This window comes from Doryrhamphus excisus, linkage group LG2, assembly GCF_037039965.1.
Source record: "Doryrhamphus excisus strain RoL-2023G ecotype Guam linkage group LG2, RoL_Dexc_Guam_v1.1, whole genome shotgun sequence".
Lineage (NCBI taxonomy): Eukaryota > Metazoa > Chordata > Actinopteri > Syngnathiformes > Syngnathidae > Doryrhamphus > Doryrhamphus excisus.
Window position 1 is genome coordinate 11,542,709 of NC_136358.1, and position 18,496 is coordinate 11,561,204.

Consider the following 18,496-nt stretch of genomic DNA (forward strand, 5'->3'; position numbering starts at 1 on the left):
CAAGTGACCTCAGAAATCATAATAATAATAATAATAGCGGTAAATTATTAGATTTTTTTCATCCAACATCATGTCCACTTTTTTCTTCATCTTTATTCTTACTGATTGTCCAAAACATGCAGATGTTGTTTTTATTCTATATGCTTCTTTCTATAAGGCACACGTCACCTCGTGGCTTGTTGACTGCAGCTTTTTGAGACTCTTGAGTGAGTGATAATATGGATAACATTCTGTGTTTGCACCGCTGGATACTCCATCCAAAGCTCTTGACCTCAGCCCCAAGCTCAGCATCTACAACTTGACTTCATTTCAAAGCCATGTAGTTTTCCAAACGCTCACCTTGCAAAGAAATCATTATCTAAAGATGAAAAATATCACTGCTTTAAAGGTACTTCCAAGCAACAAGGTTGCCATGGCCACTGCGTGACAGGCAACATTAGGACAGCATCCTCGGAGATGATGATTGGTGGGTGAAACGCTCCTTGAGAGCAACAGGTACATGTGTTAGAAGCCCAGCCACATTTAATCAACACTATTTCATCTAAGAGATGCCAATAATATTAAGAGGAATACATACTGACAGTAAAGTGACTCTCTGCATGAGGGTAACAGTCATTTTAGACAACATTTACAGGATGCTGTTGAGCAAATATTACAATATTCTTAATGCTGTTGGATCAGGTGACAGCGTCTTCATCGCCTGCCATGGGTTTGAATAGACGTTTGTGACAGGTCACCGGACGCTATCAAAATAATAGAAACACCTCTACCGCCCCCTGCTGGTGATTATGCATTTTCAATGTGAGGCACAACAACGGCGAAATAAAACAAATGGCACACGCCATAAAAAAAATACAGCATCTAAATTCTAAATATTTCAGCCTTAATCAAACACAAACGATATTGTAATTACAATAAGAATTAAGCATACATTAGTGTCATATTTAGTAAATCGTCGAATGAGTTAGATATGTATATTTACAGTATTTGTTTCAAAACGTATGTTTTAAAGCAAACTAATATTTTTTGTTTACTCAGCACAAGATATTTTATTTTGAAGGCGCAAATAAACACAAAAGGTATCAAACATTGAGGTGCAAGTGAAGGTTACCTTAACTTCCGGTGGGTAAATTAACTTTTTATGCAATTGAATGACTCAAATATGTATTTATCTTTATAGCAACACAAATAAGTGATGTTTTAAAGCCAACGGATGTATTTTACCATACGTAGTTATATATTTAATCGGTATGTTTTATTTTGAAGGCCAACGTTCAACTTCTGGTCTGCGCCTTGCTGCGTAAAGTGAAACTTGACGTCGCCATTAACTGCGTCTCTCCGGCAGGATGAAGAACTTCAGTCTAGTGAGGAGGAACTCATTGGGACGGCGATTGTCTACGATGAAGCTGCGCTGAAAAGTTATTAAAGAGGAATTTATTGGAACATTTCCCCTCGCGAAAACTTGTAAGTTCTTTAAAATTTTCCAGTGTCCTTTGAAGCACTGCACGTACTGTTAAATGCTGTTAATTAGCTAGCTAAATTAGTCAGCGTGAAATCTCAGTCACACCCCACGTCGACTATGTTTCATTGATTAAGATCTGACAGCATTAAGCTTTTTATGCGATGTAAAATACATTTAAATACATTAATGTGTTACTGGTCCAGTACTCTACTTTCAAAGTAACCCAGTCAATATTTGCTGCTGGAATTTTTCTTCAGTAGGAGTAAATTGTTGTTGTCATAACAATACATTGGAGGTATTTTTTTTCAACTATTTTGAATGTAAACAACAGTCAGGCTCAGCTTGGCTCCAGAAAAGTCCAACTGTCACACTTATGGAGCCAGTGTTGCTGGCCGTTTGCAGCATACAGCTGGCAAGATGCAGATGAGATCAAATTGGCTAATGGCTGGGTTTTATATGACATGTTTGCACAGTCAAATGCACGAGAAAGCAGTTAAAATGTAAATTCACTCCAGCCTACTCATTAACTGCTCGAAAAGTGAAGGAAGTGCTAACTTTCCTCACTCCATCAATGTTTACTTTTTGTTTTTGGTTTTATGAGAGTAAACCTGTTTTGGCAGCAAACTAGTTTGGCCCGAATTGATTGGTGCACACAGCAGTCTTTCCCACAGAACTGTGATCTATCTGTGGTGCTGGGGAGTCAATTTCATCATCGTCTCATTTGCATAATTGGCCATGGTGCTTAGCTATGGCCAGAGATTTGGACACGTAAAACTGAGGTTTTGTATCTGTTTTTGGATGTGAAGTTATTTACCTAGGTGCGGTTTATGAGGCGGTAGACCAGGCATGGGCCAAGTGTCTTAATCCGGCCCATCGGGCATTTCCAAATTCCTTTTTTTAAAACCTTTATCACGGCAACATGATTTGCAGTGCTATTGTGGGAAACTTGAGTCGGCAAAATAGTCCTTTAATGCAATCCTTAGCTTGTACAAAAAAAAGCCATCCAAACAACACGTCAAAGTAGCCTACCTACTGCACCATGTGGGCATACAAACAAATATCTACACGAAATACCGATGCCAAAAAAACATCTATTCTCGCAGCAAGGTATGCTGTGGTCCTCTTTCTCCCAACATTTTGCCATGTTTGTCGCATTTTTGCTAGATTGCAAGACATGTTGATTAGGCCGTCAGAGAAGTAAACAAGGAGGAGTTAACAAATTGTTGACATCTAATGTTTTATTGTTCATAGTTCATATTGACGTTGCGGCTTTACTACCCAAAAATAACAATTTGAAGTTAGGTGTTATTTTTAGCACTTAGTTGTTGATTCATATGATATGTTAACTTGCCGTGGATGTGTTGTTTTGGTTTTGATGCACCATAAGCAAGTATGTTGGTCTGTTTGTATCTATGTACAGATGGGACCTGCAGCAAATTTTTTTAATCCAATTTAAGCCCGCGAGTCTGAAAGTTTGCCCACCTCCCAGGTAGACGCACATGATGTCATTATATGTCGCTATATTGATGAACTGTTACATTGCATAAACAAGACAGTTGTGCTAGGTGCATATAAAAAGCAGCATGATTATGCCATCTATAGTATGCTGTTGGAAGAACAAGCTACTGCAGACAGTGCCTTTTTTTAAGTGCTAATGAGTGATGGAAAAGGGGTAGCGCCAAATCGGGAAAATATTACCTGTCCAGATTTCATCCTGAACCTCCTCCAAGCAGACTTGCCGCGTCACTCTTATGGTGCCGTGGCTTTCAAGTCACGAGTCATTGACTTGTTTACATGTTTTGGAAATTACATTATAATCTTACCCGAATTGGACATAGTTTGCCGGCAATTAAAGGCTGTTCTTTGTCACGTGGTCTATCTCAGTTTTTCCCGTCATCCGAGCAGGATTGAGTGGTGAGAATTTGTGCAACCCCCCTCCATCAGAGGAAGACCAGTGTGCAGGAAGCACTTCCTGGCGGGCCCACGCGAGCCCCTTCCCGACTGTGGGGACGCTTCCATCCCTTTTATGGTTCTGTCCCGAGGAGGACCTTTTGAGTTATCTGCTGAGTCGTGACAGCAGAAAAGAAGGGAAGCTTCTGTGCGCTCTTCTTCATAACTGACTGTTGCTGTTGGCCTGCTTCTGTCCAGCACTGAGGTCCCACCACCACCATCTCCCCTGCACACCCCCACTCCACAGCCATGGAACTGGGGCCATGTGGAAAAACTTTACGGCATGAGATCAGTGCGTTGGAGCGTCAGGGACACAAAGAGTTGTTTGTGAGGCAAGAAAGTCTGTTGTTTCCCTCAATGGGTCTGACCTCAGCAGCTAAAGTCCACTGAAACTGGACTGTAAACAGTCTTTCACATGCGTTTGGCTAGCTACCAAACCAAACAGAAATAATTAACAGCTGGATGATGGCTATTTTGAGAACAGCATTTTATTGGAAAAGTTGGAAAAGCTGGAAGTTTTGTTGGGCCTTTGTTGGTTATTGAGTGTCGGGTAGTAATGGACATGCGGGCATGCGCCTCATAACACAAAATCAGCAGAGTGCTTTGAAGCTAACTGTTAAAATGTTGTGTTTGTTGTTAGCGCTGAATGGGCATTACCATAATAATGGGTCATGCGTTGTGCTGTCTATGTTTTGGTCAGAACACATGTCAGCCACGATAATCATTCATTCACCATGGACTGGTCGCCAGCCAATCACAGGGCACATATAGACAAACATACACATACACACGCTCATTCATACAATTGGACAATTGGACAACATACAATTTGGAGTTGCCAATTCACCTAGCATGTTTTTGGAATGTGGGAGGAAACCGGAGTACCCGCGGAAAACCCACGCATGCACGGGGAGAACATGCAAACTCCACACAGAGATGGCCGAGAGTTTCAGAGATTTTTTTCTAACACTTGTTCTCTGTGATGTCACAGTGACCCGTCCTTTTTTGTATGGGCGTTTTCAAGGTAAGTGGGACCAATCACAGAGGAGTGGGCGTGCCCAGAGGTGGGACGTGGGTGGAATAAATTAAAACAGCATTTTGGAAATCCAAGGCAATACAGCTGGAATATCTATAAAGCTCTAAAAAATCTAGAAAGCTTTCTGTGTGGGTTATTGTGTGTAGCTGCTCTATAGCAGTCCACAACTCAATACAAAGGGCCGAAAATGTGCATAATAGGCCCACTTTAAGTAGAAGTGCTGAGTGAAGAGTTACAATGCCATCTGCTGGACAGAGTTGGAACGACAAGGTAGACATCATTGTGTTCCATCATTTATCGGTGAAGTAATCTGATTTCACAAACTTTGGCGATAGAAAGACACCAAATTAGCAAGCATGGTATGATTTACAAGTTTGCATGTTCTCCCCGTGCATGCGTGGGATTTCTCTGGAGACTTCGGTTTCCTTCCACATTCCAAAAACATGCTAGGTTAATTGGCCACTCCAAATTGTCCATAGGTATGAATGTGTGTCGGTGTGAATGGTTGTTTGTCTATATGTACCCTTCGATTGGCTGGCCACCAGTCCAGGGTGTACCCCGCCTCTCGTCCTAAGACAGCTGTGATAGACTCCAGCACCCCCAGTGGCCCTTGTGAGGATAAGCGGTAGAAAATGAATGAATGGTATGAATGACAAATTAAGCAAAAATATTAACCAAGGGGCCACTGATTGATCCTTGCAGGACACCTTCATGTGTTTATATTGAAAGAAACAAACATCACTGAAAACTCACTTTACTTTCATCCGTGAACTCGTTTTTACTACTCCTGCCCTACATCTGTACTGCAGCTGGACCTGCTCATTAGTGTGTGTGTGTTCCAGACGCAGACCACTCGACGCTGGGTCAAATAATCCCCTGCGCCAGCCCTCCCCCTTCAATCCATACATCTGGTGGAAGTTAAAGTATATTATTGCTATCAAACGTGGAGGCCAAGGTAGGCTGTGGGTGCGGTGCATTTGTAAAATGCACTTTTACATGAGTGTGAACTCTAACAAAGCGAGTTTAGTTTTTTTGTTATTGTTTTTTTCCATTGCTAACAAGGGGTCATCGCACAGAAACAAGGTGGCAAAATAATAGCTGGCGTGGAAGCTGTTGAAAGTGAGGCGATGTGTGTCGTTTCTCAGTGTGAACGGATTGCAGGTCAGCAGGGATGTCGGTACCAGGCACGGCTGTTTTGGGAGTGCTGAGGAATGTGCGGGGGGGAGGGTCATCCTTCTATGCCATCAATCCGTCTCTAGCTTGAGCAAGTACTCTGTTTTCATAAAATAATGCAATAATATCATAAAAGCTCTCATGGTAGATCATTATTTTCTTCCGATGTGATCCAGGATTATTCTATAATCAAGTAAAATGCTCCTCAATGAAGAAGCCTGTGTGCGTTGTTAACGTGATCTATTTTGTGACACAAAAGCAGGATTCACACAGGAAGAAAAACAATTAGCCTTTCCCACAGATCCAATTAGTCATGCCCAGGGTTAGCACGCAAGAAAAGAGACAACAAGTCGATGTGTAGGGGATAAGATTTATTTTTCTCCTGGTTGGGAGGGGGTGGGGTAGAAGGATAGCAGCTGACCAAATAGAGCTTGTACCCCAGTGAGAGCTGCTGAAGCTTTTCCATCATCCTGCGGAAAAACCTGCAGAGAAAGAAATCAATCCCGCACAACATTGACATTTTTGCATTTGTGGTCTTTCCATGCAATTGAAATCAGCCGGGGGGCTTGATCCTGCCACACTAACGATGCAGGAAATGAGGTAAAGCTTGTGGTCCGAGCCCCCTTCCAAAGAAGGAACGTAACAAGGAGAGCCTCTGTATTCATGCTCCACACACTTTAGTTATGGTTACGGATCACTAAAAAAAAAACATTGTTTTTTAGTGATAAGCATCGGCAGAGTCATGTGATGTGTGACATGTCATGTGATGCTGCCAGTGTGACATGCCAGGGCAACGAAGGGGCAGCGACACCTCCCCATGGGAGAATCATGGCAAAATAAATATGTTTACAAGTACAAATGAACTTTCTTTTCTTTCAATAGCACCCTTGCTTGTTGAGAAGAGCAATACATGCTCATACATGCAATACATGCAATACATACAGAAATAAACCTTTCCTATAGTGTCCAGTGAGGGTCTGGATTCTAGTTGAAGGTATTTTGGACCATTCCTCCCTCCAAAACATCTCCAGTTGAGTCAGGTTTGATGGTTACCGAGCATGGACAGCCCACTTTAAATCACACCACAGATTTTCAGTAATATTTAGGTCAGGGGACTGAGATGGCCATTCCAGAACCTTGTACTTGTTCCTGTGCATGAATTACGTAGTAGAATTAGAGCAGTGTTTAGGGTCATTGTGTTGTTGGATGTATCCAGCCTCAACTTCAACTTTGTCACTGATTCTTGAACACTGTTGCCAAGAATCCGCTGATACTGACTGGAATCCATGCCACCTTCAACTTGAAGACGATTTCCAGTACCTGCACTGGCCACACAAGCCCACAGCATGATGGAACCACCACCAAATGTTACTGTGGGTAGCAAGTGTTTGTCTCGGAATGCTGTGTTCTTCATCCGCCGTGCATACCGCTCCTTGATATGTTATTTGGACATATTTATTATTATTTGGACATGTCCAAATAACTCCATTTTAGTTTCATCAGTCCACAGCAACTTATTCCAAAATGAAGCTGGCTTGTCCAAATGTGCTTCAGCATACCTCAAGTGTCTGTTTGTGGCATGTGTGCAGAAAAGGCTTCTTCTGCATGACTCTTCCGCACAGCATCCAAAGTCCAAAGTGCAGTGAATAGTTGAAGGATGGACAGTGACACCATCTTCACCAAGATGATGTTGTAGGTCTTTGGAGCTGGTCTGTGGGTGGACTTTGACTGTTCTCACCATCCTTGGCTTCTGCTAATCTGAGATTTTTCTTGGCCAGCCATTCCAGGCTTTAACTAGAACTGTGGTCTTCCATTTCCTCACTATGTTCCTCAGAGTGGAGCCTGACAGCTGAAATCACTGAGCCAGCTTTTGATACAAATGTTGTTCAACATGATGTTGAACAATCTTTGTTCTCAGGTCATGTGACAGTTGTTTTGAGGCTACCATGGGGCTACTCTACAGAGAAGATGCAACTTCCAACCTGCGTTGGTGTGTTCCCAGCATCAACGAGTGAGGTGTGGATGATTTTTCATGGGAGTGTTTACATGCAAGCAGAAGCTGTAGTAATTTTACACATTTGTCAGAGTTACTTAATATTTATCAGTTCAGACTTGTCTGCACCCTTAACCTCCTTTCCCGTTAATCACAATCAACATTAATTATGGCAGCACCGGCTCAGACCGGTTGAAAAGAATACTAAACTCATCACACAACAACTTAATGAATTCAATCCTAAGAGCATGTAAGAAGGAATATTATAGCCAACTACTAGCCAAGCACAAAAACAATATTCGAGCAACCTGGGGCATACTAAATAGTATTATCAGGAAAAGTAACAAGAACACAGACTACCCTAATTATTTCATGGTAGGAAACACCTATAATGATGATATGGATGAGACAGTTGAAAAGTTCAATAACTACTAAGTTCAATATTGGTCCCAAACTAGAAGAAGGGATTCCGAAACAAAGGACAAGCAAGGAAAGGAATGAAACAATAAAAAGGAATCCTAAGTCTATGTTTCTGACAGATGTAACAAAAAAGGAAATCATCGACATTGTCAAAAATTGTAAAGCACAAACATCAACTGATTGTAATGGAATCGAAATGGACACTATAAAAACAGTAGTTAACGAGATCGTAGAACCGCTGATGTACATCAGCAATTTATCTTTTCAGACCGGAAGATTTCCCCCAAGAAATGAAAACAGCAAAGGTTGTTCTAATTTTTAAAAATGGTGATGAACACCAATTTACAAAAAAATCGGCCAGTTTCCTTACTACCACAATTCTCCAAATTTATTGAGAAGCTATTCAACAATAGGCTGGATAAATTTATTAATGCGAAAGAATTACTATCAGAAATTCAGTATGGATACAGAGCTGACATTTCCACCGCCATACCACTGATTAAAATTACGAAGGAAATCACTAACGCTATAGATCAGAGGAAGTGTGCAGCCGCAGTATTCATGGATCTGACATCATCCTAATAACTAAATTAGAAAGGTACGGAATAAGAAGATTAGTTCTGAACTGGGTCAAAAGCTACTTAGCTGATAGGAAGCAATACGTACAGCTAGGAGAATACACATCTGCAAGTTCATATATTACGTGCGGAGTTCCCCAGGGGTCAATACTGGGGCCAAAACTGTTCAACTTGTACGTCAATGATATTTCCAAAGTTACGAAAGTCTTAAAGCTGGTATTATTTGCGGATGATACCACTGCTTTTTGTTCTGGAGGGAGTACAGACGAAATCTAGAAAGGTCAGAGAAGAAATGGTCACACTAAAAAGATGGTTTGATGATAATAGATTGTCCTTGAACCTAAGTAAAACTAAAATCATGCTGTTTGGTAACAGCAGAAAGGACACACACCAGCAAATACAAATGGGCGGTGTGGACATTGAAAGGGTGAACGAAAATAAATTTCTGGGGATCACAATAGATGAAAATATGAGCTGGAAACCTCATAGCACAAATATACAACATAAGGTGGCCAGAAATATTTCAATATTGAACAAAGCAAAATTTGTTCTCAATCAGAAATCACTCCACACTCTTTATTGCTCTCTGGTTCTACCATATCTTACTTATTGTGTGGAAATATGGGGTAATAACTATAAAAGCAATCTTCACTCGCTAAATGTACTGCAAAGAAGGTCAGTAAGGATAATTCATAATGCCTCCTACAGGGAAGATACTAACTCCTCATTTCTAAAATCACAAAGAACTAAATTTGAAAAAACACTTATATGCTAGGACTACGTTAAAAAGACATAGCATTTCAGCATGTGGAATCAAACTATGGAATGGATTGAGTAAGGACCTCAAACAATGCACAATGATGAGCGAATTCAAGAAACAATACAAGCAGTTGATGTTTGCTAAATACAAGGATGAAGAGTTTTGAACCAGTCATGATGTGCTATATATATCACTATATTGACAGTTACTATGATACCCATTATGTCATTGTATGGTCATATCACCTCGTACTTCGGTACGAGGTGCATTATTATATATGCAAAAAAACAACCTTAAACTGTATTATGGAAAGCAGGAAGTGAACAAATGTAACTGTTGTAAAATGTTACTGATTGTAAAAGTACCAGATGGAGGGGTAGGATTTAATAAGCTTTGCTTCTTCCTACTCCTTTTGGACATGTGGAACTGTGAACTGAATATATGGTGCACTCAATTGTAATCTGATGCATGTTCAAATGAAATAAAACCATTACCATTACCATATACGATAAGGTCAGAGCAAGGCTGACGTTATTGCAGCACCTCGATGAATGCGTTGATCAGAGCAATTTATGATGGGGAAAACTTTAAAAGAGTAAATATAATAAATAATTTCTAATAGTTAATCAATAATAATGAATGTATTATTCATATAAATAAGAATTGGTCTTCTGCATGATGGCCAAGCCTCTGCAGCCGTCACCAATCACATCTTCTCTATCTGGCAGTCGTTGCTGTAAAGTCTGGCAAAGGCAGGATAAGAACGCTGGATGAAAAAGCCAGCATTATTTTTCTTGCATGGAAGGACTAATCTGCTCTTCCTTTCTCTTTCTTCCCCCTCAGGCCGCAGGAGTAGACCATGATGTCGGACGCCAGCGAGATGTTGGCGGCCGCTTTGGAGCAAATGGACGGCATCATTGCAGGTAACGTGGGAAGACATCTGGAAAGCCTGGCAGTGGGAGCCCTCATTCCGCTCCTACCTGCCGTGTAACGTGACACCTCTGAATGTGAGCCCTGGAAGAGCTGCTGCGGCTGCTGGATGGCTTCCTGCTAACTTTCCATTGTTCCACGGCGTGACGCAAGCTAATGATTATTCAAGCTTTAGCAGCACAGGCTTCACTTTTCCGCTGATCTGTGACCTTTCCAATGGGAAGGAGTCAGTTGATCATATGATACCGGCCAAGTAACCTCCCCCCCATTTGTTTCTGCAGAAAGTACAGCTAACGTTAAATTCCCCTGCCTTTTCCACAAAGGACTTTTTTTCTATTATTGCTGGTGTTTCCAATGATGTAAGTGGCTCTTTCACTTGCAGGCTCCAAGGCCATAGACTACTCCAACGGGCTTTTTGACTGCCAGTCGCCCTCATTGCCTTTCCTGGGGGGCCTACGGGTGCTGCACCTGCTGGAGGACCTGTGGGCGGCTTTGGAAGTCATGGACAGTGAGGAGCGGGACAACCTCCGCTGTCAGATCCCCGACTCCACAGCGGAGGGTCTGGCCGAGTGGCTGCATGGGAGAATGGTAAAGCATCCAGGAGGTTAAGCCCCTCCCACACTGGCTTATCTGGACCTTGTCCAGAGTACGTCAAGGCAAGGAGTAGGACACACGTGAGGACGCTAAGCAGGCCTTAGAAAGCAGCGCCGTGGCCTCGTTAAACATTTGCTATGATGTGCTGAGTGAGTGATGGAGCTTCCAGAGAAGGAAATTCCCATTTTCCAAAAGTGGCTTTGCTTTGACTTCCCGTCTGTTTGCTTTGCTGTCTCATGCGAGTGTTGTCAGCTTCTCCTATCAGAACAGAACACTGGGAGGAGATCTAATTAGGTTTTCACCACAAAAACAAACTCAGTCTTTTTATTATTGCAGACCAACGGCCACGGCGCAACGGCCACGGTCTACCAAGAACGTCTGACCCGCCTGGAGAGTGACAAGGAATGTCTTATTCTTCAGGTTTGTTGAACTGGTCTTCATTTTGACTGCAAAAGCACACCCGCATGTCCTCCCTTCCACCCTTCTGCAGGTCAGTGTTCTCACAGACCAGGTGGAGGTGCAAGGTGAGAAGATCCGAGACCTGGACAACTCCCTGGAGCTTCACAGGGAGAAACTCTGTGCCACCGAGGAGCTGCTTCAAAAGGTATCCCCTCTTCAACGGCAGATGTGAGAGCGCTCGTTTAACTGCCGCTTAACGATGTCCAACCCCCCCCACCCCCCCAAAGGAGCTGTTGACCCGCTCGGCGCTGGAGACCCAGAAGCTGGAGCTGCTGACGGAGGTGTCCAGCCTGAAGCTAAAGCTGAGCGCCGTGGAGAGGGATCACAGGGATCATGACGTAAGAATGTAAAACAAAAACAACACTCAATTCTTTTAAGGCTCAGAGCTAGCAAACATGTCATACAATAAAAGGCCATCCTATGGTTTATCAAAAATATCAGCACATCCACGTGTGAAAACTGCCTGGCAACAGGGATCCAAGGGCATCGTTTACAATGGGTTTAAAAAATATTGCATTCATACATAAGCGAAGTTTCACTTATCATGGTCAGTTTTGGCCATGATAAACGGGTGATTACTGTATTTAAAAAAAAAAAAAGAAAAACATGATCAGTTTGTTCAAAAACAATGCCTTCTTATTTTGAGGAAATGTTGTGACATAGAATAGTTCTTTAAAGACTTTAATTCATTCAATCCCGGTCATTTGTCAGAATGTAACACTTTTAATAGCGGCCTTTTTAGACCGTTTTCAACTCTGATCTTTCAAGGCACACAGAATATTGTCTTCTATGGCTATATGAACATGGAGCCTAACAAAAGATGATACTCCCGCCCGTCTTTCAGCAGAAAAAAGTAGTTTGTTTCGACCTTTTTCAGTTCTTTAGTAATCAGCAGTAGAACATTGGTAAGTTTCAGGAAAAAAGCAGTTCCCGACTATAAAGGGGAGAAAAGCAGCTTTTTGCGAAAAGGTACATTTCATGCATAACTTCCACTTTGACACAAATATGTTTTGCTTTTGTGACAGCTGAAATATCTAAACAACGATACCGACATAAACAACACAAAAACATCCCAATAACCGTTTATTTACACATATAACATCAACAACTATTTACCATTTTCACATTTGAAACTAAACTACGTGTGTGCACGCGTGTGCATGTGTGAAAATGTCCCTACAATGCATAACCTTCTGCTACCTCTTGCGCAAAAAACCTCTGAATGACGTATAAATACATAAAAAAATACATAAAAACAAATAAATATGTCTTTGGTATTGAATGAGTTTAAATAAATCCAATGATAACTCATAAATGATGAATGGCATACACCCTGCTACTTGGTAGGCAATGAGGCGATGTTAAACGAGCATGGCAGCAGTGTTTGCTAGCAAAAAGTAATTAGCATCCCGACACGATTGAATTCCAGCCTCCCCGTGAGCGTGATTGGCGGATGATGAGGGTGTGCTGAGCTGAGATGATGTTTCATTCCATTCCTGAAGTCCCACACGCCTCAAAGTTTTTTTTTTTTTGTAAATGGCACCTCCAGTCTGTTCTCCTCCTGACTGGCCTACCAGGCCATTGTTTTGAGGTCCATCTCACCCGGCTGGAGGACATGCTGGCGTCAGCATCATGTGCTATGGGGTTACAAAAAAAGAACCCGCCGTGTTCTCCGGCAGCTGTTTCCTGCCAGATCATCCCACCCGTCCCCACCATGCCCCCATCCCCACCCCTTTCCCATACCATCATCTCTTCCAAATCTCATTCTGGGAAGTTTCTGCACCCTGGCTGACTCTGATATAGAGAAGATCATGTGTTTCTTTCGGGGGCCGACATAAAAGAATCATGTTCCTCCTGAGGGAACGTGTGCTTGTGTGTCGTCCTCCGCAGGGTTTGTACCAGGAAGTGAGCCAGCTGCGCTTCCGTGTGGCCGACATCGAGAGCGAGCGGCTGCAGTGTGAGGCCAAGGTCAAAGCTTCCAAGGTGAGCATTGTGGCGTGTACCATGAAGGTTCTTGACAAAACCTGCTCTGACCTTCCATCAATCCCTCTTCTTCTTCTCTGCTGCACCTTTCGAATCTTTAATATGGTAAGCCTCCAAAGCGGGAGTGTTTCACCGGAGCAGAGGTGAACAAGGTTTGATCCATAACCTCTCCTCCTCCTCATCCTCTTCTGCCGTTTGGCCCTGAAGGTCATCTAAACCTGCTGCTTCCTCTTCACCGCTTTGCTGACTTTCCCCACTCTGGACATGCGTGCTTCCACGTGTGGCACCTTCATGGCAGGTTGGACTGCGTTGTTTGGTGGCAGGGTGGTGCCGCCGTGTGACGTTGTGTTTGGTGTGCAGGAGGAGCTGCAGCTGCTGCAGAAGGAGCTGGTCGAGCGAGAGGCAGAGCTTCGGAGGCTGAAGGAAGGGAGCGGGCTGAGGACGGAGGTGGGAGAGAGAGGTGGGCGTGGTTCTTTTCATTTCGCTTTGTCCATCACACGACACGGCTTCTTCACACTCCTGACCTGCCAGAGAAGAAGAACACATTGCAGGAGGGATCGGTGTTGCCAGCTTTGTTGCCTTTTTCTGCTCCTATTGGACACTTTTGAAGACTCGAACGTGAAAGCACATTGCTCTTCTGCACATGCTAGTCTGACAATTAGAGATCGGATGGACTTCTTCCTCCATGAAATAAAACACCTTATGTGTGTTTGAAGTCCACGGTAAAACGTTTTTTATTCCCCTCAGATGTAGAAATGTCAAATATGAAGACCCTGCTGGAGTCGCTGATGGCGGCCAACGATGAGAAGGTGGGGCACACGGAAGCCGTCTCTTATGTCACGCCGCGGACGATGACGGTGACCTCTTGTGTTGGACAGGAGCGAAGGATTCACGAGTTGGAGACGACGCAGGCAAAGAAAGTTCACGGGAACCCGCAAGGTCGGTTATTCCTGTCACAGCACGTCCAGATACTTTTGCCCACGTAGGGAATTGAACCGTGTCCCCTCAGGGAGGCCAAAGGAAGACGACTACCATGACATTCCAGATGATCCCTCGCTTCCTGACGGAGTCACACTGGAGTTGGAGACAGGAAGGAGCTCGCTGGAGGTAAACACAACCTCCTCCAAGGCCAGACTGTGACTTCCTTTTTGTTTTTAACTGGGAACACAAAGCTCCTGTTTGGTTTATGAATTGGGGGGAAAATATGTCCACTTAATCTTGTTTTGTTCCCACTTTGCAGTCCAGCCCCTGCATCGCCGTGCTGGACGAGATGAAGGAATTAGACCGAGAGCGACAGCTGCAGGTAGCAGAGAGGTACAACACCAACATGTCTTCTTTTGGTTGCTTACATTGGAAATCATGTAGCTTTCTATGGTAACTCATTAAGGGAATGGTTTGATGGTGCTATCTGAAAGGGGATATAAGAATGAATGGTGACCCCTAGTGGTTCCCTCATACTGCTCTGTATTTATCGTATTACTGTGAAACGCCCAGGATGCGCTGGCCACACTCACGCTAGACTTTGATGTCAAGTAGTGGGGCCACATAAGATCCAGTTTTTTGGGGGGTTTTGTGGGTGCGTCCATTATTTGTCCAAAGTCCAAACATAAGCAAGTAGCTGTCATTTCAGACCACCGGATGGCGCTACCAGCAGCGAGCAGGTAAGAGCTGCCAGCTCGTCTGCCTTCTAGTGGTCTCAATGCCAACCTGCACACATGTTGACATGTTTTAACCGATTCCCCCCAAAGGCTAAAAACAAATCAGGAGCTTCAAAGTCAGCAAGCGACGATGCTTTCGGGACCAAGAGGGTCCGCGCATCCTTGGGTCGCGGTTTCTTCAAGCTGCGTGGGGGCAAGCAGACGAGGAGCACCCCCGACCTTGGCGAGTCCAGACTTCCTTTGTTTTCTCTAACCACTTGTGTTGCGTGTTAACGCCGATGTGTTCAACACACCTTCCAGCCGAGACGAAGCGTAAAGGAGCGGAACATTTGGACTTGGCCGGCACGCCCTCGCGGAAAAGCCAGGCCGGAGCTCCGCCCCCCTCCCCACCAGAGGCCAAAAAGAAGTCCCGAGGCTTGAGGAAGTTCTTCGGCAGGTACCGAGCAGGTCCGGGTGGTCCTAGCATGCGTTGATGTTTTGGCTCTGGTCCTCAGGCTGAAGAGGAGCCACTCCACTTCTTTGAACCTTGACGACCACGCCCACATGGACTTCAGGCGAGGCGGTGTCCGAGCCACAGCCGGCCCTCGTCTGGGTTGGTCCTGTGACTCTAAAAGCGATGGAGATGTCCCCTTCTCCCGCTGGACCAAAGACGACGTCTGCGAGTGGCTCCACGAGCAGGGCCTCAGCTTTTATGCAGCACCGGGTCACAACTGGATCCAGTCTGGACAGACCCTCCTGCAGGCGTCCCAACACGATCTGGAGAAGGTAGGACAGCCTCGCTTCTTGTCTGCTCCATGTGACTCCTGTCCTCCTCAGGAGCTCGGTATGAAGCATCCGCTGCACAGGAAGAAGCTCCAGCTGGCCCTGCAGGCCCTCAGCGCCTGGGACGACCCCAAAGGCAAACTGGACCACCACTGGGTGACTCGTAAGTAACCCGTGAAGACCCAAAGGTTGTCCCAAAGGACATCAGACCGAGTCCTTCATGTTTTTCAGGCTGGCTGGACGACATCGGCCTGCCGCAATACAAAAGTCACTTTGACGAAGCGCGCGTGGACGGACGCATTCTGCACTGCATGACCGTGGTGAGCTAGCATAGCGCTGCATGCTTATGTCTTAAACGCCTTTTATTGTGAAAGGCCCAGGTTCTTCTCTGGAAAATATATTTTATTACGAAAAGGTTGACTGTGCAGGGAAAAGACATTTTGTTGTGAAAAGCTTAAATATGCGAAACGTTTTATTGTGAAAATGTTGACATTGTGAGTAAAGACATGTTATACGTTACAATAAGACGTTTTATTGTGAAATGGTTGAATTAGCAGTAAAGGACATTTTATTGTGAAAAGACATTCATTCTGAAAAGGTTGGTGTTTTATTGTGAAAAGGTTGAATGTGCAGGAAAAGACATTTTATTGTGAAAATTTTGAATCCAATGGTGAAGACCTTTTTGTTAGTGCAGGAAAAGAAATAAGATGTTTTATTTTGAAATGTTTGAATGTGCAGGATAATGCATTTTATTGTGAAATGCTGAAATGCGTGGGAAGATGCTTTATTGTCGAAGGTTTGGTGTATTATTGGGAAAAGGTTGAAAGTCCAGGAAAATACATTTTATTGTGAAAAGCCAAAATGTGTGAAATTTTGTTTTATTGTGAAAAGGTTGAATGTGACGGAAAAGACATTTTATTTTGACAAGGTTGAACGTGCAGGAAAAGACATTTTGCTGTGGAAAAAACTAAATGTGAGAAAAGACCTTTTATTGTAAAAAGGTTGTGTCTTATTGTGAAAATGTTGAATGTGATAGAAAAGACATTTTACTGTGAAAGGTTCGGTGACCAGGCGACTTCCTGTCTTGTCCAGGAGGACCTCCTGTCGTTGAAGGTGGGCAGTGTTCTTCATCACCTGAGCGTGAAACGAGCCATCCAGGTCCTCCGCCTCAACTCCTTCGAGCCCGGCTGCCTCAGGCGACGCCCCTCTGACGAGGTAACACCCATGAGGTCCCTGGAAGCCACTTGGGCCCGCCCACTTAGCTGTGTGGTCTTTGCTCTGGGCTCTGATGTAGAACCACATGAGTCCGGCCGATGTGTGCCAGTGGACCAACCACAGGGTGATGGAGTGGCTGCGCTCGGTGGACCTGGCCGAGTACGCTCCCAACCTGAGAGGCAGCGGCGTTCATGGCGGGCTCATGGTGAGGTGGGCGGGGTGTGGCGATGGCTACTACGTAGCTAACGGGTTGCGGTTCCTCTGAGAAGGTGCTAGAGCCGCGCTTCACTGTGGAGGCACTCGCCCTGCTGCTCAACATTCCCCCCAGCAAGACTCTCCTGCGGCGCCACCTGGCCACACACTTCCACCTGCTAGTCGGTGCCGAGGCTCAGGGGCTCAAGCAGGAATGTCTGGAGAACCCTGACTATGCCGTGCTCACCGCCTCCGCCAAGGTCAAGGTGGGTGTGGTCCCAGGGGACCGCCTTTGAAGGCGCTGCGCCTCGTCACCCTCATCTGCTGTTTGGGTGTTGCAGCCCCGACGTCTGTCGTTTGGTGGCTTCGGCACGCTCAGAAGGAAACGTCAGGATGACGGCGAGGAGTTGGTGTGTCCGATGGACACGGACGGGGGCATTCACGCGGGAGTGCGGCTCTGCCAGGACAACCTGGAGCAGCTGGAGCAGGTCTGTCATTTTGGGGCGTTTGCTGGCTTACGTGCCAGCATGCTGACGTGTTTGTCGTTGGCCAGATGGACGACTCGGAGGGCACCGTGAGACAAATCGGAGCTTTTTCTGAGGGGATCAACAATCTGACCGTGAGTTGTCCATGAACGCCGGCATCCTCACTTGGACGCCATTTCTCATCCTTGTGTGCCTTCAGAGCATGCTGGCAGACGAGGAGCTCTTTGGAGAGGTCTCAGCGAGCCCGCTCGAGGGCGCAGCCTGACACACCAGCAACGCATGAGGATGGCTTTACTGTGTAGCTTCCTCACAGCACTGGTGCACACCGTCCATGAAACACAAGGAAAGTTGTTTTGTTTTTGTTACAATTCAATCCTAAAACATTTTACATCATTTTAACAATAAACTATTGAAAAAGCATCTGAAACAATCTTTTCTTTCTGGAGTTTTGTCTGTTGTCCAAGTGTTAACTCACTCAGAAACCAAAAAGAGGACCTGATTGGTCAACACACTGTTGGGGGCGGGACTACGGTTTGTCAAATCCTTTTATTTGGAGTAACCATAAAACAAAAGTGGATATCTCTGTAGTATACAAATATTTAGGTACAAATATTTATATATTGTTTCACATTAATTACATAATGTTTTTGAGAAATATGCCGGTTTATAGTTCAACACTGGTTATTAGTATCAATATATTTTTTTGTATAATTCCATGTATACAATGTGCCGCGGACCCCAAATGGCCCAAGCCGCACTTTGGACACCCCTGACCTAACAGTGTACCTTTACCTTGTAAAGATTTAGTTATTTGTCACATGACTAACTTGCCGCGTCTTCTAACTA

The 18,496-nt window shown here is 44.5% G+C and overlaps 1 protein-coding gene across 2 annotated transcripts; it reads left to right on the top strand.

The window, feature by feature from the left end:
* The first annotated feature begins 1,339 nt into the window (after positions 1-1,339).
* LOC131124861 (liprin-beta-1-like) lies at positions 1,340-18,097 on the top strand. Of its 2 annotated transcripts, XM_058065776.2 has the most exons (25): positions 1,346-1,464; positions 5,291-5,403; positions 10,216-10,295; positions 10,685-10,890; positions 11,233-11,316; positions 11,387-11,500; positions 11,583-11,693; positions 13,246-13,338; positions 13,699-13,798; positions 14,086-14,147; positions 14,217-14,277; positions 14,348-14,445; positions 14,579-14,652; positions 14,969-14,999; positions 15,087-15,219; positions 15,297-15,432; positions 15,491-15,761; positions 15,813-15,921; positions 15,990-16,078; positions 16,851-16,973; positions 17,053-17,178; positions 17,243-17,431; positions 17,507-17,653; positions 17,719-17,784; positions 17,850-18,097. In XM_058065776.2, exons 3-25 carry the CDS (start codon positions 10,232-10,234, stop codon positions 17,913-17,915), a joined length of 2,553 nt encoding a protein of 850 aa, XP_057921759.2. In that variant the 5' UTR covers positions 1,346-1,464; positions 5,291-5,403; positions 10,216-10,231; the 3' UTR covers positions 17,916-18,097. The 2 variants fall into 2 exon arrangements, with proteins under 2 accessions (XP_057921757.2, XP_057921759.2); XM_058065774.2 differs by lacking the exon at positions 5,291-5,403 and having other exon boundaries at positions 1,340-1,464.
* Positions 18,098-18,496: the final 399 nt, after the last annotated feature.

What these genes read in the sequence shown, in the direction of transcription:
- LOC131124861 (XM_058065774.2), top strand. Translation starts at nt 10,232, where the DNA reads ATGATGTCGGACGCCAGCGAGATGTTGGCGGCCGCTTTGGAGCAAATG. An exon ending in TTGAGGAAGTTCTTCGGCAG is followed by an intron (nt 15,433 to 15,490) that starts GTACCGAGCAGG and finishes TCTGGTCCTCAG; the next exon opens with GCTGAAGAGGAGCCACTCCA. An exon ending in ACCTGGAGCAGCTGGAGCAG is followed by an intron (nt 17,654 to 17,718) that starts GTCTGTCATTTT and finishes GTCGTTGGCCAG; the next exon opens with ATGGACGACTCGGAGGGCAC.